The sequence below is a fragment of the Theropithecus gelada genome, chromosome 14 (genome assembly GCF_003255815.1).
Source record: "Theropithecus gelada isolate Dixy chromosome 14, Tgel_1.0, whole genome shotgun sequence".
Lineage (NCBI taxonomy): Eukaryota > Metazoa > Chordata > Mammalia > Primates > Cercopithecidae > Theropithecus > Theropithecus gelada.
This window is the reverse complement of record NC_037682.1, coordinates 18982670-18996392: the sequence shown is the minus strand read 5'-3', so window position 1 is coordinate 18996392 and position 13723 is coordinate 18982670. Positions and strand designations below refer to the sequence as shown.

Here is a 13723-nt window from a genome sequence, read left to right as displayed (position 1 = left end):
TATTGTCCAGCTGTAACTGTTATAGGTCCATTGTTCATTTTGTGCAGCGAGTATGCCGAGACACTGGATTGCAACAGAGAAAGAGGTTTAATTGTAGGGCTGCCCAAAGAGGAAACGGGGAACCCTCAAATCCGCCTCCCCGGGGAGTTTGGGGGTAGAGTTTGAATTTAAGAGTTTGGAAGTGGTCTGAAGTGTGGAGATCATTGATTGGTCAGAGTATGCCGGGTAAAGTCATGGCACAGAGAGGTGAAGAAGCTATATTCTTAACGCTGGTTTGGTTTCTCTGTGGGGGTCTTTTTGTTTTGAGACGGAGTCTCGCTCTGTCGCCCAGGCTGGAGTGCAGTGGCCGGATCTCAGCTCACTGCAAGCTCCACCTCCCGGGTTTACGCCATTCTCCTGCCTCAGCCTCCTGAGTAGCTGGGACTACAGACACCCGCCACCTCGCCCGGCTCATTTTTTGTATTTTTTAGTAGAGATGGGGTTTCACTGTGTTAGCCAGGATGGTCTCGATCTCCTGACCTCGTGATCCGCCCATCTCGGCCTCCCAAAGTGCTGGGATTACAGGCTTGAGCCACAGCGCCCGGCCTCTGTGGGGGTCTTTAAACTGTTTGGTGTCAGCTATTCAGGATCTGCTTAGGCAATTTTTTTTTTTTTTTAAACAGGGTCTTGCTCTGTCGACCAGGTTGGAGTGTAGTAGCACAATCTCGGCTCACTGCAATCTCTGCCTCCCAGGGTCAAGCAATCCTCCTATCTCAGCCTCCTGAGTAACTGGGACTACCATGCCCTGCTAATTTTTATATATATATTTTTTCTAGAGATGGTGATTCACCACGTTGCTCAGGCTGGTCTCGAACTCTTGGACTAAAGTGATTCTCCCACCTTGACCCCCCAAAGTACTGGGATTACAGGCATAAGCCACTGTGCCTGTGTACTTAAGCAATTCTTAAACAAAAGTCTTATGATTCTAACATCAGGGAGCCTAGCTATAGAACAGTAGGGATGCAAATGGTTACAAGGAAGTGGGTCAAAGTGCAGCCTGATTAATGGTTAATTATATTTCTGTCCAGAATTCTTGTTAATCTTCTAAGAATGGCTTCATAGCCGTTGTCTGTTAGTATATTCAGTCTCTTTTTAAAAAATGAAAAATAGGTCAGGCGCAGTGACTCACGCCTGTAATCCCAGATGGTCAGGAGATCGAGACCATCCTGGCAAACACGGTGAAACCCCATCTCTACTAAAAATACAAAAAAAAATAGCCGGGCATGGTGGCGGGCGCCTGAGTCTGAGGCCGGAGAATGGTGTAAACCCAGTGGGGCGGAGCTTGCAGCGAGCGGGGATCGCGCCACTGCACTCCAGCCTGGGCGACAGAGCGAGACTCAAAAATAAATAATAAATAATAATAATAAATAAATAAATAAATAAATAAAAATAAATAAATTAAAAATAGGTTCCATCAGAATGGCAAGCCACCTCTGGGAGAAGATATTTGCAGTATATATATCCAACGAAGTACTTGTATCCAGAATATATGTTTAAAACTCCAGTAAGAAAAAGAAAACCCAATGGTAAAAATGGGCAAAAGGCTTAAACTAGCACTTCACAAAAGAGGGTGTCTTAGCTGTAGCCTGTGGTTGCAGCTACTTGGAGGCCGAGGCAGGAGGATCGCCTGAGCCTGGATGATTGAGGCCGCAGTGAGCTATGATCATGCCACTGCACTCCAGCCTAGGCAACAGAGCAATATTTTGTCTCACAAAATTAAAAAATACAATAATAAAATAGGATATCCAAATTGCTAATAAACATATGTAAAGGTGCTGATAGGGGAAATTTCAGTTATCAGGGAAATGCAGATTAGATGAGATACTACCAGATACTACTATCTTTACCAGAATGGCTGAAATTAAAGAGTAAGTATTACCAAGTGGTATATAGATTTATAGCAGCTGGAGCACTCAAACACTGCTGCTGGGACTGTGAACTGGTACAGATACTTTAAACCTTTCTGGCAGTGTCTATTTAAGCTAAACATATGTACGGTATACTCAGTGACCCACCATTAACATTCCTGGCTTTGCCTCTGATAGCAGTGAATGTTTATATCCACCAAAAGACATATACAAGAATATGATAGCTAAAAACAGGAAACAACCCAAATGTTTATGATCAGTAGAATTTTATTTATTTGTTTATTTATTTAAGACGGAGTCTTGCTCCATTGCCCAGGCTGGAGTACAGTGGTGCGATCTCGGCTCACTGCAACTTCTGTCTCCTGGGTTCAAGCAGTTCTCTGCCTCAGCCTCCTGAGTAGCTGGGATTACAGGTGCCCACCACCACACCCAGCCAATTTTTGTGTTTTTAGTAGAGAAGGGGTTTCACTGTCTTGGCCAGGCTGGTGTTGAACTCCTGACCACGTGATCCACCCGCCTCGGCCTCCAAAAGTGCTGGGATTACAGGCGTGAGCCACTGTGCCCGGCCTAGAATTTATTTTTAATATTATGTTATATTCATGAGATAGGGTACTATGAAGCAATGAAAAAGAATAAGCTGCTGCTATATCCAACAGTGTAGATGAATTGTATTACAGACATAATGTTGAATAAAAGCCACACGCAAGACAGTTAATATTATTGATTATATTTGTAAGAAATTCAAAACAGCCCAAACTAATCTGTGGTGACAGAGATCAGTAATTATTTCCTTTTGGTGGATTTATAGACTGAGAGGGGTGTAATGGAGCCTTCTAGAATATTCGGTATGTTCTATAACTGTATCTGGATTGTGGTTATATGGGTGTATACGTATAAAACTATTTATTGACCTGTACACCCAAGATTTGTGCATTTCAGTGCATCTAAGTTATACCTGAATTTTTTCTCTTTTTTTTTTTTTTTTGAGACAGAGTTTTACTCCTGTTGCCCAGGCTGGAGTGCAGTGGAGCAGCCATGGCTCACTGCAGCCTTGACCTCCAGGGCTCAGGCCTTTCTCCCACATCACCCTCCTGAGTAGATGGGACTACAGGCATGCGCCACCATGCCTGGCTAAATTTTTTTGTATTTTAAGTAGAGACAGGTTGTGCCATGTTGTCCAGGCTGGTCTCCAACTCCTGGTCTAAAGTGATCTACCTGCCTCAACCTCCCAAACTGTTGGGATTACAGGTGTACGCCACTGTCCCCGGCCAAAAAAAAAATTTAACGTGTACCCATTATTTCCTCTTTCAGTTCTCCTTTTGTTTATTCTTTTCCTTAAAATCTTTTCCCAATCTGGCTTCCCTGTTTTTGTTAAATGAAACTCTAGCCTCTCAGTTATCCATGTTTAAAACTGCCACTCCTTTATCCTGTTTCTTAAGTTGGTCATTAAATCTTATCAACTCTTCCTTGGTTTTTTATTTTTTGGGGTTTTTTTTTTTTTGAGATGAAGTCTCACTCTGCCACCCAGCCTGGAATGCAGTGGCGCAGTCTGGGCCCACTGCCATCTCTGCCTCCTGGATTCGAGCAATTCTCTTGCCTTAGCCTCCCGAGTAGCTGGTATTACAGGTGTGTGCCACCACGCCCAGCTAATTTTTGCATTTTTAGTAGAGATGGGGTTTCACCGTGCTGGCCAGGCTGATCTCAAACTCCCAACCTCAAGTGATCCACCCACCTCGGCCTCCCAAAGTGCTGGGATTACAGGCGTGAGCCACCACGCCTGGCCTTCAGCTTCTCCAAAATATCGCCCAATCATGCCTGTGCTAGAGTTTTGGCCTTGATCACAATCCTTAATTAAAATTGCCAAGGACTTAACTGATTTCCCCGCTTTTCATACTCAAAAGTGTTCTGCATTATGCCCATAAAGCTGTCTTTCTAATTTTTTTTTTTTTTTTTTTTTGAGACAGAGTCTGGCTCTGTTGCCCAGGCTGGAGTGCAGTGGCGCGATCTTGGCTTACTGCAAGTTCCGCCTCCCGGGTTCACGCCATTCTCCTGCCTCAGCCTCCCGAGTAGCTGGGACTACAGGTGCCCGCCACCACGCCCTGTTAATTTTTTGTATTTTTAGTAGAGTCGGGGTTTCACCGTGTTAGTCAGGATGGTCTCGATCTCCTGACCTCGTGATCCACCCGCCTCGGCCTCCCAAAGTGCTGGGATTCAAGGCGTGAGCCACCGTGCCCAGCCAAAGCTGTCTTTCTAAAGCAACATTCAGGATGTTGTTACCACTCTGATTGTGTCACTTCCTCTTGTCAAAAGCCTTGGGTGAGCTCCCCTGTCTCCTACACTAGGTGCAGATCTGGCTTCTAGATGCTGATTATATTCAAGATGCTCATGGTCTGGCCCCAACACTGTATTACTTCCTGTGAACAAAAGTTCTCTGCAAAGGAATTTGGGGGAAAGAGACTTTATCCCAGTGAACAGTTTGCAAACTGGCAGAACAAAGGGAGGGTGCAGGTTTTATAGTGCCTAGGTTCAGAGTCAGGTCCGTTTATGCAAAGGAAGGATTGAAACTTGCTTAGTTCTGGTTGGTCAGCATAGCCGAGTTCTGATTGGTTGATACAGCTGAGCCCTGAGCCAGAAAGGGTTAGTTTCCAAGCCCAAAACCAGAAGTCTCTCAGACATTTGTTTCAAACGGCTGATTGAGGGAGTTCAGGGGTTGGGGGTTGGGGGTTCTTGCCCAATTTAGCTTGGGATCAACAGCTCCAACACGTTGAGCTTGATTGTAAAAAGGGAGGTCCTGTACTACTTTTATACATGTTTTTGAGAACAAAGCGTACATAACTACTTGGTCCGCCAGCTATGGCTGTCTTGTTCTGTTTTAAACATGGCACCCCTCAGCTGCGGGAATCCATTTTATCTGCTGGCCCAGGACGTCCATTAACATTTTCCATCTATACTCAATCCTTTGGAAAACTGGAATACTTATTATTTCTAAACCTAATTTGCTCTCTGTTGTTTATGCCTCTTTGTTCATGCTTGTCTCTCTCTAAATGCATCCTTTCTATCAAATCATCTCAAATCATTTCAACCTGGGAGGGCTTTTTGTTTTGTTTTGTTTTGTTTAAATATGAGATGGGGTCTCACCATGTTGGTCTTGCCCAAACTGGTCCAAATTCCATGGCTCAAGCAGTTCTCCTGCCTTGGCCTCCCAATGTGTTGGGATTACAGGCATGACCCATAGTGGCCAGCCAGGGAGGGCATTTATGGTGTGTTTCATGAAATCCATGAATCCCCATGAAATTATATGCAAACATTCCTGTATGTATATATTTTTCTGGAGAAAGGGCTTTTGTCAATAGATTCTCAAAAGCCCATAACTCCCCAAAGTTAAATTGATTTAGTGGCCTTTGAAGGAAGATAAATTAACTCATGTGTGTTCAGCAAAGTTTATGTCTGATTAAAATGTAGTCCTAAATCTGCTGGATGATGAAATAATTTTGAATGGATAATTATATTTAAAGCTCAAAGTTTCAGAATCAGGTAAAATGTTCTCATTCATTTTTTAGGTTCCTAGATGTAACTCTTTGTGAAATCTTTTTTCCTCAAGAGATAGTATCTTAGTGTTTTTCACATTGGTATCTTTAGTTAAAGGAAATTTTTTTTCCTCCCACTCCCACATGATTATTCCTAGGCTAGTAGACAATACCATCTCTGTATGCTTTGATGTATCAATGCCTTTTTAAAGATATTAGTCATGTTTTTTTCACTTTTTTTTTTTTTTTTTAGATTCCTATAGGCAATGGAAACTGATCTCAATTCCCAGGACAGAAAGGATCTGGACAAGTTTATTAAATTTTTTGCCCTCAAGGTAATATGTCCATTCTCGTGAGCCCAGAAGTGTTAGAAATAACTTCCGTGCTTCTGCCTTTTGCGAACAACTCTCTTTGGAAAGTAGCATAACAGCTTGCAGCTTGCCCATTTTAAGGGATACTTCTATCTGTTGTCAACCAAACTGTGAGGTATGGGGGCGGTATTGGGGGTGTAGCTAAAATGTAGCTTCCAATTTTCTACAGCTACTTGTTCAAAAAAAAATTTTTTTTTTTTTTGTAAGACTGCAGAAATGTCAAATTGTTATGCCAGGTTATTGGCACAGTATGTTCCCTTTGGGTGGGAACAAAGACCGTCAGCTGGAATGGGCAGCATTTCGGACATCTTTCCTTAAGTTTCAACTAATCCTGAAATGTTCAAATTTAATATATTCTTCCCTTTCTGGTAAATGGGGAATTAAAATTGAATTTTGAATCCCATATTTTCCTAAATCTAAAAATCATTTCCACCTATGTCACTCCTCTCAACCATTGCCATGCTAGAACAATCCATGTAGTTGATTTTAGTTGTGAAATTATGTGGAAGACTTTTGCCATATGGGCCAAATGGTATGAATAATTGTGGAATTTTTGTTTTAAATCTACCATGGGGTTGTAAGTTTGTGCCAGTGAATATTTAAAACCACAGTTGGACTCGTTTCTTTATGAACATCAAACCACTATGCTCAGCTTTCCTTCTGCCGTATGAGAATATTACAGTTTCCAAGCCTCAACCTGTAATTCCTTTCATTGGTTGACACTATACCTTCAGAAATGTTTATAAAGTTGTTTTTTGTATGTAATGTTTTTTCTATCTGTTCTCAAAAATTAAAACTATACTGTTTCCCAAAGTATACTTATGGTTAATTGGCATCGTTTAAACCCTGTATTGGGAGGATTTTAACCCTGATTAGGAGCCAGATTAGTTTGTTAAGACTTTTCATCATTTTGGGATTTCTTTTTTTTTTTCCCCAGACTGTCCAAGTGATTGTCCAGGCTCGTCTTGGTGAAAAGATTTGCACTCGTTCATCATCATCTCCAACGGGTTCAGATTGGGTAAAATTCTGTTATTTACTAAGATATACTGTAGTGTTTGTCACAAGGAATGAATGTAAAGTTCTCAAGTGCAATAATTAATAACATTTATATTATTATAAATAACATTAAAATATCTAATTCTATTTGATCCATTTACTTGAAAAGGATATTTTTATTGTATGTTAATCCTGAATTTATTTGGTTCTTAACTTTCTGCTATGATAGATGAAAAGCTTAGTCCTTGGAAGACAAAAATTGTATCTTGGCCAATTTTTGTAATGATAATTACCTTTTTCAACTTGAGATTTGTGGCTTTGATGCAGTATTATCCCTTATGGGGAAGGGAGAAGTGAATGAATTGCCTTCCTTAATCAGCCACAGCAATACTTGCATTACCCAACATATACTAATTTCTGTTTTCATAATGTTCCTGTGAGTGTTTCATGCAAGAGTCCCTTTTGTTTTCCAGTTCAACTTAGCAATCAAAGACATCCCAGAGGTTACACATGAAGCAAAGAAGGCACTGGCAGGGCAGCTGCCTGCGGTCGGGAGGTCTATGTGTGTGGAGATTTCACTTAAGACTTCTGAGGTAAGGCTATGGCCAGGTTGGTGTCTTCATTTAGGACTCAAGGCTCCTCCTCTGAGTCGAATTCATTTCTCAGTCTTATTCCTGCCCTTTCCTCTCTGATGTGCTTATCATTCTCTGAGGGGGTCATGGGTTTTTTTTGTTTGTTTGCTTGATTGTTTGTTTTTGAGACTGAGTCTCGGTCTATTGCCCAGGCTGGAGTGCAGTGGAGCGATCTCGGCTCACTGCAACCTCTGCCTCCCGGGTTCAAGTGATTCTCCTGCCTCAGCCTCCTGAGTAGCTGGGATGACAGGTACACGCCACCACACCTGGCCAATTTTTGTATTTTTAGTAGAGACGAGGTTTCACCGTGTTGGTCAGGCTGGTCTCGAATTCCTGACCTTGGGATTTGCCTGCCTTGGCGTCCCAAAGTGCTGGGATTACAAGAGTGAGCCACCGCGCCCGCCCTGTTTTTTGTTTTTATTTTATTTTATTTTTTGAGACAGAGTTTCACTCTTGTTGCCCAGGCTGGAGTGCAGTGGCACGATCTTGACTCGCTGCAGCCTTCATTTCCTGGATTAAAGCGATTCTCCTGCTTCAGCCTCCCAAGTGACTTGGATTACAGGCACCTGCCACCATGCCTGGCTAATTTTTGTATTTTTACTAGAGACAGGGTTTCGCCGTTTTGACCAGACTGGTCTTGAACTCCTGACCTCAGGTGACCCGCCCACTTTCTGCCTCCTAAAGTGCTGGGATTACAGGTGTGAGCCACTGCGCCTGGCCTGTTTTGTTTCTTGAGACAGGGTCTTGCTCAGTTACCCAGGCTGGAGTAAGTGGCACAATCATGGCTCATAGCAGCCTCGACCTCCTAGGCTCAAACAATCCTCCCACCTCAGCCTCCTGAGTAGCTGAGACTATAGGCATGCACCACCTTGCCCAGCTAGTTTTTGTATTTTTTGTGGAGATGGGGGTTCACCATGTTGCCCAGGCTGGTCTCAAACTCCTGAGCTCAAGCGATCTGCCTGCCTCAGTCTCTCAGAGTGCTGGTATTGCAGGGATCATGGTTTTTGAACTTATTATTCCAACCACTTGATGTAGGCTCTTTACCCTCTTGTTCGCATGACATACTTCTGCTCATCCTTCAAGACTCACATGCTCTAGAAACTGTCCCCCTTTTAGTGGGAGATATAACTGCAGTCTTTACTTAGAATTCCTATGGTGCTTTGTTTATATTTGTTTCTACAGTGTGACTTGCTGGGTGCTTTTGGGGTTGTTTTTTTTTTTTTTTTTTTTGAGACAGTCTTGCTCTGTTTCCTAGCTTGGAGTGCAGTGGCATGATCTCAGCTCACTGCAGCCTCCACCTCCCGTGTTCAAGCAATTCTCGTGCCTCAGCTTCCCGAGTAGCTGGGGTTAACAGGTGTGTGCCACCATGCCCGGCTATTTTTTGTTTTTGTATTTTTTGTAGAGACGGGGTTTTACTATGTTGGCCAGGCTGGTCTCGAACTCCTGACTTCAGGTGATCCACCTGCCTGGGCCTCCCAAAGTGCTAAGATTACAGGCCTGAGCCACCATGCCCAGCCTGCTGTTGTTTTGAGACTGGGTCTCACTCTATCACCCAGGCTGGAGTTCAGTGGTGCAGTCATGGCTCACTGCAGCCTCAAATTCCTAGGTTCAAGGGATCCTCCCACCTCAGCCTGTCCGAGTAGCTGGGAGTACAGGCATGCACCACCACACACGGCTAATGTTTAAAAAAAAAATAAAAAATTTTGTAGAGACAGGGTCTCCCTGTACTGCCCAGGCTGGAGTGCAGTTCTGCTTATAGCTCACTGCAGCTTCAAACTCCTGGCCTCAGCTGATCCCCCTGCCTCACACTCCCAAAGTGCCGGGATTATAGGAGTGAGCCACTTTGCCCAGCCAGTATTATGAGTTTTAAAAATGTGTTTGCTTGCCTTATTTCACATTAGGATTGATGGAGATACTGTTTCAATGTATTTTCACTAATAGATTGTAAGGCTGTATGGTATAATTAAAGGTAAATAGAATTTGGAGCTACACAGAGCCAAGTTCAATCCCAGCCAAGTGACTTTAGCTAAATTACTTAACCCCACCCCCATAGCACTTTTTTTTTTTCTGCTCTGTTGCCCAGGCTGGAGTGTAGTGGTGCGATCTTGGCTCACTACAACCTTCCCCTCCCTGGGATTACAGGCATGTGCCACCACGCCCGGCTAATTTTTTGTATTTTAGTAGAGATGGGGTTTCACCGTGTTGGCCAGGATGGCCTTGATCTCCTGACCTCATGGTCTGCCGGCCTCGGCCTCCCAAAGTACTGGGATTATGAGCATGAACCACCATGCCCGGCTCAGCAGTTGTAATTCTGAAAATTTTCCCAAAGAAATTAATTGAGTTTGTTGGAAAAGTTCTAGTCTCAAGGTTGTTTATCACTAATGTTTGCAGTAATGAAAATTAGAAACAACCTTTATGTTCAAACTCAGATGAAGATACAAAAACCAAGACTAAAGAAACGGCTTTGGCCGGGTGCTATGGCTCATGCCTGTCATCCCAGCACTTTGGGAGTTCAAGGCGGGTGCATCACGAGGTCAGGAGATTGAGACCATCCTGGCTAACACGTGAAACCCCATCTCTACTAAAAATACAAAAAATTAGCCAGCTGTGTTGGCGGGTGCCTGTAGTCCCAGCTACTTGGGAGGCTGAGGCGGGAGAATGGCATGAACCTGGGAGACGGAGCTTGCAGTGAGCCCAGATTATGCCACTGTACTCCAGCCTGGGTGACAGAGTGAGACTCTGTCTTAAAAAAAAAAAAAAAAGAAACAGGCCAGGCGCGGTGGCTCAAGCCTGTAATCCCAGCACTTTGGGAGGCCGAGACAGGCGGATCACGAGGTCAGGAGATCGAGACCATCCTGGCTAACACGGTGAAACCCCGTCTCTACTAAAAAATACAAAAAAAAAAAAACTAGCCGGGCGAGGTGGCGGGCACCTGTAGTCCCAGCTACTTGGGAGGCTGAGGCAGGAGAATGGCGTAAACCCGGGAGGCGGAGCTTGCAGTGAGCTGAGATCCGGCCACTGCACTCCAGCCTGCGACACGGCGAGACTCTGTCTCAAAAAAAAAAATTAAAAAAAAAAAAGAAACAACCTTTATGTCCGAGAATTGGAGGACTGGTTGGATAAAATGATAGTCCTATAGTGGGATACTGCAGAACCATTTTAAATGATTTAGAATTTTTAATTATAGGGAAAATTCCATGAAGTATTTATTAAGAAAAAGCAAGTCCTCAAAGTAGTATATAGACTGTGATTGCCCTTTTATTTAGAGAAGAGGCTGGTTCGATTATAAGTTGATATCCCTTTTTTTCTTTTTGCTTATCTATACCTTTTAATATTTTTATAGTGACTGTAATGCTTTGAAATTAAAAATTTTTAAAACAAATATTTTAAATTTGTCCTTTCTACAGGGAGATTCCATGGAGCTGGAAATATGGTGTCTTGAAATGAACGAAAAGTAAGTGCTGCATCTTTGGGTCCTTGGTTGTGGTTGCTGAGGATAAATTAGATGACATCATGTGAAAAGCAGGGCTTTGTTTTCAGAGTCAGGGAGGGCATTCTGACCACTTAACAAAGCCAATAGGTCTGTGCTACAATTTGCTTCATGCTTGGCTTCCAGCCTAGACACAGAGATGACCTTCAGAGGGAACATCAGTCCAGAGAGACTCAGATACTACAGGGAAAGGAGCAGCAGAGAAAGCTGAAAAGGCTTTGTTGTTTTCCCAGGGTACAGCTAGTTCTCTGATTAAATCCCTTGCGAGCTCTTGTAATATGACTACTCTGTTTTGTCTGTTTTCTGTGTGGCAGCCATCCAATAAGATTTCCCCTCCCTGCTCCTTTTTACAGACTGTATGGGTCATGGATTGGAAATGCATGTTATTTCTTTCCCCCGTTTTCTTCTTTCAAGGCAGATTAGCTTACCTCCTGTCTGAAGCTTCAGTTTTCAACAAGAGTATATAGGAAAATTGAGGAAATATCAACACATCAAAAGAAAAATCTTAGTGATAAGTATATGTAGGGACATTAATTTTCTTTATTGAATAAATGCAATTGCCAGGTTATGGCCCAAAATTTTAGAGCCAAGCTGACTTTTCCCAGACTTCTGTTAGATTATCAAGATAGACAGCTCATAGGATAGTACGTGTTTGCACCTTCAGTGTATATAATTGCAGTATTTATTTATTTATATGTTTTCAGATGTGCTGCTTTATTTCTAAAAAAATACTTTGAAGCTAGAAAAAAATATATTGGGTGCCTTTTGGTGCTCATTTCCCTGTGTCTAGTACATGAGAAAGTAAAACATTGACTTAACCTCAATCATCTGTTGATAAAGGTGTAATTAGAGTTCTCTGGTTAGTTCAGAGCATGTCTTAATAATAAATTTGGTCTTGTGTAGTTCCAGCGCTTAATAGGAGAATGCTGACCGTGTCTTTGTGCCTGGCAGGTGTGATAAAGAAATCAAAGTTTCCTACACGGTGTACAACAGACTGTCATTGCTGCTGAAGTCTCTTCTTGCTATAACTAGGGTGACACCAGCCTATAGGCTCTCCAGAAAACAAGGGCATGAATATGTCATATTATACAGGTAAACAGCATAGATGGTCATCTTGATTCACTCACCAGTCTCCTCACTTTGCACATTGTCTAGCATTTAGATATTCTGTGATGATGTTTTGGACAGTTGGTTGGTTTGTTGGATTATTGATGCTGTCGCTTTCATGTGATCAGTATCCAGCCTTCCTTATGAACCTTACCTTTCCAAAACCACCAGGTTTATCATCCTTTTCTATATGTACAATCATGATTCCTGTGGAATGGATGTTGAGGTCCTAGTGATAAACATCTTAGAGCTAGGGAAGGAAGTCAAGACTTTATTTAATTTATTTATTTATTTATTTTTGAGACGGAGTCTCGCTCCATCGCCCAGGCTAGAGTGCAATGGCACAATCTTGGCTCGCTGCAGCCTCTGCCTCCCAGATTCAAGCGATTCTCCTGCCTCAGCCTCCTGAGTAGCTGGGACTACAGGCACCCGCCAGCATGCCCAGCTAATTTTGGTATTTTTAGTAGAGATGGGGTTTCACCATATTGGCCAGGCTGGTCTCGAACTCCTTACCTTGTGATCCGCCTTCCTCAGCCTCCCAAAGTGCTGGGATTACAGGCGTGAGCCACAGCGCCCAGCCTGGAAGTCAAGACTTTTAAAAAAACAGTCTATACTGGGAAGATGCCACAGTTTTCTGTATTCCAGGGTTAAATTAAAACTTTGTCTAACAAACTGCTAACTCAGTTTAAGTTGTTAATTAGTTGTCTGTGGATATAAAGAACTGGTCAACAGAGTATTTTCTTTTTTTTTTTTTTTTTTTTTTTTTTGAGACGGAGTTTTGCTCTGTAGCCCGGGCTGGAGTGCAGTGGCCGGATCTCAGCTCACTGCAAGCTCCGCCTCCAGGGTTCCCGCCATTCTCCTGCCTCAGCCTCCGGAGTAGCTGGGACTACAGGCGCCCGCCACCTCGCCTGGCTAGTTTTTTTTGTATTTTTAGTAGAGACGGGGTTTCACCGTGTTAGCCAGGATGGTCTCGATCTCCTGACCTCGTGATCCACCCGTCTCGGCCTCCCAAAGTGCTGGGATTACAGGCTTGAGCCACCGCGCCCGGCTAACAGAGTATTTTCTTTGGAGCATTTCACTTCAGCATATTTATTGAGTGCCTTTTTAGTGCAAGCATTGTGCTAGGAGCACTGAAGAACTGTACAGAGGCCCAGCACTAGAGGTGGTTCTAATGTAGTGAGGGAAACAGTTTGATACATGTATAATTATTTTTAAAAAGCAGGATTTGAAAACTCCAAACCAGAATCAGGAAAAAAGGGTACTGAGAGAATATAGAAAGATAAAGTTTGTTCTGGTTGGTAAACAGTGCAGGTCTTATGGAGGAAGTGGCATTCAAGCTGGCCCATTAGGGAAAGAGAATTTGAGCTGGTAGAAGTAAGGGAGAATAATTATTCCAGATGGAAAGTTCAGCAGCTAGCAAGGCACAGAAGTGGAGGGCAGGGTAAGAGCTCTGCTCAGATTGTCAGATGAAGCAGAGTGGTGGAGTAGAGGATATGTAGCAAAGTGTGAGAGAAGAGCTTGGAATGCTGGGGTCCCAAATCTACCAAAGATGCCTTTCTTTTGTACTTAGTGATGAGCCGTTGGTTTTAGCCTTTGCCTTACATGTATAGTGCTGATTTTTAGACAAATAGTATAGCAAGACAGAGGGACCGGCCGGGCGCGGTGGCTCACGCCTGTAATCACAGCACTTTGG

General features: G+C 43.2%; 1 protein-coding gene across 6 annotated transcripts in view; it reads left to right on the top strand.

The window, feature by feature from the left end:
* The window catches only part of ATG13 (autophagy related 13), a 61229-nt gene that overhangs the window by 23866 nt on the left and 23640 nt on the right, over positions 1-13723 (top strand). For all 6 annotated transcript variants that reach the window (XM_025357216.1, XM_025357214.1, XM_025357210.1 and 3 more), the window contains 5 exons: positions 5688-5769; positions 6743-6823; positions 7275-7394; positions 10841-10887; positions 11875-12015. In XM_025357216.1, the coding sequence (XP_025213001.1) occupies positions 5701-5769; positions 6743-6823; positions 7275-7394; positions 10841-10887; positions 11875-12015 (458 nt within the window). In that variant the 5' untranslated portion in view covers positions 5688-5700. The remainder of the gene's footprint in view (positions 1-5687; positions 5770-6742; positions 6824-7274; positions 7395-10840; positions 10888-11874; positions 12016-13723) is intronic.